The sequence below is a fragment of the Seriola dumerili genome, unplaced genomic scaffold (genome assembly GCF_002260705.1).
Source record: "Seriola dumerili isolate Sdu_G_001 unplaced genomic scaffold, Sdu_1.0 BDQW01000592.1, whole genome shotgun sequence".
Lineage (NCBI taxonomy): Eukaryota > Metazoa > Chordata > Actinopteri > Carangiformes > Carangidae > Seriola > Seriola dumerili.
In genome coordinates this window covers 267,844-273,843 of record NW_019174847.1, presented here as the reverse complement: position 1 = coordinate 273,843, position 6,000 = coordinate 267,844, and the positions used below count along the sequence as shown (strand labels likewise).

The window sequence follows — 6,000 nt, the reverse complement described above, 5'->3', positions numbered from 1 at the left end:
TTTGCATCTTAAATATTTGACAGCGGTGTTTAAGCTACAGGTTCTAGTTGTTCTTAGAGGGTCAGTACAAAGTCTGATTCTTCTTCTACCAGGATCAGTAACGTTCTATGAAGCATCAGGTCCTGGATGAACCTGGACCACCGTGATCCACGTTAGCCTAGTGAGTCCAGATAGACCTGAACCTGAAGTGTATCTGTAAACCAGCTGATCCTCCTGCAGGTGTGTTTCTGTGTGTGATGACAGGTGACAGATGTCACCTCCTCTTTCTGAGGGTCCACTGGTCCCAGTTTAACCAATTTCAAAATCTCCACAAGTGCTGTGAGTCCTGATCCACTGACGGTTCAGGTCGGTTCAGGTTACGCCACCTGGCGCTGTTCACACCTGTTTGAGAACAAACTCTCCATCTCACCCCGTACATCCTTCTCCCTCCGACTGGTTAACAGTTGAGCAACATTTAGGACGACGAGGTGACGTTCCCCGAGGACGCCACCGTTGTCTCCCTTGGCGAGTACTCCACCTCCTCTTTGTTGGGGTGGGAGGAGTTATCTGACTTGCTGCGGCTGAACTCAGCGCCCACAATGGGCCCGGTGAACTTTGCGTTGGGCCGGAGGCAGGCGGTGCAGCAGAGCAGTGTCTTGAGGAATGCACGGCGCATCTCATTGCTGGTCAGTGTGTAGATGAGAGGGTTCATGGCAGAGTTGAGGACGGCGAGTGCCAGGAACCACTCGGCCTTGTAGAGGATGGGGCAGCTCAGTGTCTCGCAGGCCACGTCCAGCAACAGGAGGATGAAGAGCGGCGCCCAGCAAGCAATGAAGCAGCTCAGGACGATGATGACGGTCTTCAGCAGCGCCAGAGACTTCTCTGAGCTCTTGCTGTTGGCGCCGGCATTACCACGTCCGTTGGACACCTTGCGGAAAACAAGTTTGCGGCTGCGAGTGCGCACCAGAGCGTAGATCCGAGCGTAGAGCACCACGATGGCCATGAGGATGATGCTGAAGACGGTGGTGCAGAACAGGATGTAGGTCTTGTGGTAGAGTGGCAACACAGTGGAACACTGCATCATGCTCTGGATGCAGTTCCAGCCCATCACCGGCAGGCCGCCCAGCACCGCTGCGATCATCCATACGGTGCTGATGAGCAGAAAGACGCGGCAGGTGTTACCGTTGTTGTGCAGTTTCATCTTCAGCATGGTGAGGTGGCGCTCAATGGCGATGGCCAGCAGGCTGAAGACGGACGCTGCCAGCGCCACGAACATGCTGCCCTCCCTGAAGAACCACTGCGTGGGCGTCAGCTTGTAGGTGTTGGCGCCCGACAGCAGGATGTTGGCGGTGTAGACGACGCCGGCCAGCAGGTCGGACAGCGCCAGGTTCCCGATGAAGTAGTACATGGGCTTGTGGAACTTCTTGGTCCTCCAGATGGTGGTCAGGACCAGGATGTTCTCCAGGATGATGAAGCAGCACACAATGATGAAAACCACCGAGTCGGCCTTCAGACCTGAGTCCTGCTCCGTCTTGCGGAACTTGCCGGTGTAGTTGTAGTGTTTGGCGATCAGGTCGGAGTAGCTGGGCTCAGCCATGGCCTGCAGCTGCAGCAGGAGTCCAGTAGGGGGAGATACGTCCTCAAACTTCAGTCCTTCATGTCAGGTAGTAACCCCCAAGAGGAACAGAGAGAGTCCTGCTGCTGGAGGGGTACATGGTCCTGCAGAGAGACACACAACCGTCAGACACTCGAAAAAACAAACTGGTCCAAGAAAACTGTAAAACCTGGTCTCTGGTTCAAAACCTTAGACACGTTTAGACCCACAGACGCTGAATCAGAGTCAGTTACATTTACATATGACAGGGAAACAGAATCGCAGCATGCAGCTTTACATCAGACTCAACACATGAGTTCTTAGTCTGAAATAATTTCAGTTCAGGGTCTCAGATCTCAAACACTCCTCAGTCTCTCAGTTGTGGTGTGTTTGCCAGATCACACATTCACAAAATTAACTTCTTATTTCCCATTCCAAACAAGATGGCCATGTTTTATATTTACTGACAGAAGATGAAGAGCTAGTTGCTGCTAGAATCTCTATCGGTGGATCTGGTTCCTAGTGTTTCCCAAAAACCTCAGAAAAAAGTGAAAAATGCTTTTTCAAAAGGAGTAAAATTCAATGCAGATCAGAGAGAGAGTTAGACTGATCCCAGTTCACACTGATCACGCTGATACAACAAGGTGAAACATCAGAGGGACACTTTTACTTGCAGTAATGATGATGTTGTAAAATGTGTGAGATTATGTCTGACACTGACTGAACAGTTAAACATCCTCATCATTGCCTGTTGTGGACTCTTATTCTTTTATTGTGAAGGTATAAGGATATAAAACCTCGTATCTTTACTGTCAGTGTGAAGATTTACTTTGATCCACAAACCTTTAAACTTTAAACACGTTTTTACTCAGAATCAGTTTGTGTTCATGTGAAAACTGTGGATTTTAGTGAATAACTCGCCTCCTCCATTTAAAATCCTCTTTGGTTCGTTAACACTCACATTCACACATTTCAACAGTAATTTTTTATTTCCGTTAACCTCGATGTAAACGGGCTAGTTCTTAACAAATGGGTCAACCCGGTAAATTCCAGCTCATTTTACCTATATATTCTTCTTCTTCGTTTTTAAAGTAAAACCAAAAACAGAAACTCTGACGTCACGTTAGTCTTTTTAAACTCGTAATAAAAATCAGTCTGTGATGTTTCTGATGTTTTAGTAACTGACCCGGGTTCAGTTCAGATCCTGGACTAAACTGAACAAAGACACTGAAACTTTATTAAATCAACTCTGATGTTTTCTACTGAAGAAGAATCTTCTTCTACCGAAAATAAAAACCGTTAAAATCCGGATTAAAGAAGTTTTTTTTTTACCTTGAGCGGAGTCCGGAGGAAAAGAGTCCGACACCGGAGCGGGACGGAGCGGACACACACACACACACACACACACACACACACACACACACACACACACACACACACACACACACGGAGGGGGATGATGATGTGATGATGATGATGATGATGATGATGAAGAAGGTGCTGCCCTCCTTCTGATCTCCTCATTGTGTTTCTGCTCCTTTATTCCTCATGAAAACTGATCAGATCGATAACGAATAATAATTGAAAATAAATATATTAACAAATAACAGGATTCATTCCGCTTTTATACTGAAAGTCTCAAACAACAGGAACTGTCTTCTTCACTGTTTAACGCGTTTCTATCTAAACTAAAAGTCACTTACTAACTAAGCTGTTTAATTTACCACAGTGTTAATTGATTTTGTTTGTAATTCATAATTAAAATCTCAGTTTAGTTTTATAAATATCATGGATATAAATGATAAAACAGTAAAATAACAGTGACGTCAGAGCTGCAGAAATAAATAAGAAATTATCCATGAAAACAAACTGGAAATTAAATTTTATAATGACGTGAATAAAAGTTAATAAAAAACATTTCAGGTATAAACACAGAGAATAAAAGAATAAAACTAAAGATGATCAATAATAACAGACTGAAAAATTCATTATGGACATTTTGTTATTTAGTTTCATAGAATCAGTAAAACAGTGAATCAGCATCAGGTTCAGTTGATGTAAAAAACAAACAATAATATGAGTTTTTATTATGATACAAATATCAGTTCTTTTGTTTCTTGTGGGAAACAGCCAGCTGACCCCCCCCCCTCCATATTGTCCAGCTCTGTGATCTCTGACCTCTGACCCCATCATATCTGTGTGTGTGTGTGTGGTGTGTGTGTGTGTGTGTGTGTGTGTGTTGTGTGGGTGTTGTGGTGTGTGTTGGCGTGTTGTTGTGTGTGTGTGTGTGGTGTGTGTGTTGTGTGTGATTGTGTGTGTGTGTGCATGTGTTGGTTGTGTGTGCATGTGTCTTCTATGTGCATTGTGGGGGTTGTGTGTGTGTGTGGTGTGTGTGTGGTGTGTGTGTGTGTGTTGTGTGTGTGTGTGTTAGTGTGTGGTTGTGTGTGTTGGTCGTGTGTTCGTGGTGTGTGTGTTGTAGTCGTGTGTGTGTGGTGTGTGTGTGGTGTTATACTGTGTTGGTGTGTGTGTGTGTGTGTGTGTGTGTGTGTGTGTGTTGTGTGTGAGTGTGTGGTGTGTGTGTGTGTGTTGTGTGTGTGTGTGGTGTGGTGTGTTGTGGTGGGGGATGGTCACTTTGAAATTGGGGTCCCTCCTCCTTCACCCTGTACATGCGGTGATGTAATAGAAGGAGGGCTGGCGGGGGAGGGGGTGTAGGGGGGTGGAACCGGAGACACTCAGTGTTGTGACGTCATCACAGAGACAAAGACATGAGGCGAAACTCAACGACACGTATTTAATTTATGACAGAAGGTTCAGATCATGTCGACAAAATAATCTTCTTCAGAATCTTACGGCTCGTCACACACGTTAGCTACTGACTTACGTTACAGTTTAGCTAATGTAAGCTAGTTTCTGACTTAAGCCTTGAACTAACTAATGTTAGAGAGCTGCTAGCATGCCCTTTCATTTCCAGTCAACTACTGTAGCTCAAGGGCTAACTGCTAATGTAGTAGCCGGCCTGGACCAATCACCAGTCAGTGATAAAGTTCAATTACTGAAATACTGCAAGAACATACAATTTTGAGGTACTTGTACTTCACTTGAATATTTCCATTTTCTTTTACTTCAAGTTTCTGTGACATTTCAGAATAAATGCTGTATTTCTACTGCTCTGTGTATATCCGACCTCAATGATTTCAGAACTGGGAACACTGGGAGTATGCTGGAGATATACTGGGAATATGTTGGGACCAGATCTGGAATATAATGGAACTATACTGGAGCAGCAGTAAACTCACTGGGAAATAGAAGGAATGTACTGAGACTGAAGGGGAGTCACACTGGAAAGGCTGGAAATATACAGAGAATAAACTGGGAGCATACTGGTGTTGGACATGTGACTGGTGCTCGGTTGGTTTCCTGTTTGTTGGTCAGAGAAAACGGAGCTGTGATGAACAGAAAGTGTTGGAGGGGAGAGGAGGGGGGAGGAGGGGGAGGAGCTGATGGGGGTTGTGGGTAACAAAGGCCTCTTTCCTCGGAGCTGCTGACTGTATTCAGACTCTGCATAGCTTACTGTCACCATGACGACGGCTGGAGGGAAACAGGGAACCAAAGAAGAGAAGAACCACGAGAAACTCTAACTCAGGCAGAAACTTCAGACAACAGTCCTGGTCCTGGTCCTGGTCCTGGTCCTGGTCCTGGTCCTGGTCCTGGTCCTGGTCCTGGTCCTGGTCTGGACTCGACGGATGGATTGATGTTGTTATGAAAACATGAATATTTCAGAGGAAACATGTGGTCTTGCGTCTTGTCCTGGTCTTGGTTCAGGGTTCAGTTGTGGACCAGGATTTTTGCAGAATAACAGAACAGCACTACCTTGGTACTGGTCTTGGTTCTGTTCTCTGTCCTGTCTTGGTCTTTGCCTTTGTCCTGAACCTGGTCTTGGTCCTGGGCTTGGTTCTGAATCTGGACCAAGACTGCTGGTTATGCTCTTAGTCTTCTTTCTGCTCCTGGTCCTGTTCTTGAACATGGCCTTGGCCCCATTTCGGTTCTGTCTTGGTCCTGGTCTTAGTTTGGTCTCATCTTGGTCTTTGAACTTGCCCCATTCCTGGGTTTTTCCTTCATCCCGGTCCAGAATCTGGTCCAGAACCTGGTTCCAGTCTTAGTTTATTACTTTATTCTGGTCTTGCTCTTGGTCGTGGTCCGTTTCTTTTCTCAGCACTTGCTCATAGTCTTGGACCAGGTCTTAGTCTTGATCCTGGTTTAGGCTGTTTTCACACCTGAGCTGTTTTAACCTGAGCCGGTTAAATCAGACCCTGGTTCATTGTCCCTTTTAGTTCCTAACCTGGACCAAAACAACCAGATAGAGACCCTGGAGGCGGTCTCCCTCCGGTCCTATTTGGATCCTGGAGAAGTTCGTTTGTGGTGGGACC

At 45.9% G+C, this 6,000-nt stretch overlaps 1 protein-coding gene across 1 annotated transcript; it reads right to left on the bottom strand.

Moving 5' to 3' along the window:
• Positions 1 to 343: 343 nt before the first annotated feature.
• s1pr1 (sphingosine-1-phosphate receptor 1) lies at positions 344 to 2,980 on the bottom strand. Its single transcript, XM_022764886.1, has 2 exons — positions 2,906 to 2,980; positions 344 to 1,698 (listed from the first exon to the last, which is right to left on the bottom strand). Exon 2 carries the CDS (start codon positions 1,574 to 1,576, stop codon positions 455 to 457), a length of 1,122 nt encoding a protein of 373 aa, XP_022620607.1. The 5' UTR covers positions 1,577 to 1,698; positions 2,906 to 2,980; the 3' UTR covers positions 344 to 454.
• Positions 2,981 to 6,000: the final 3,020 nt, after the last annotated feature.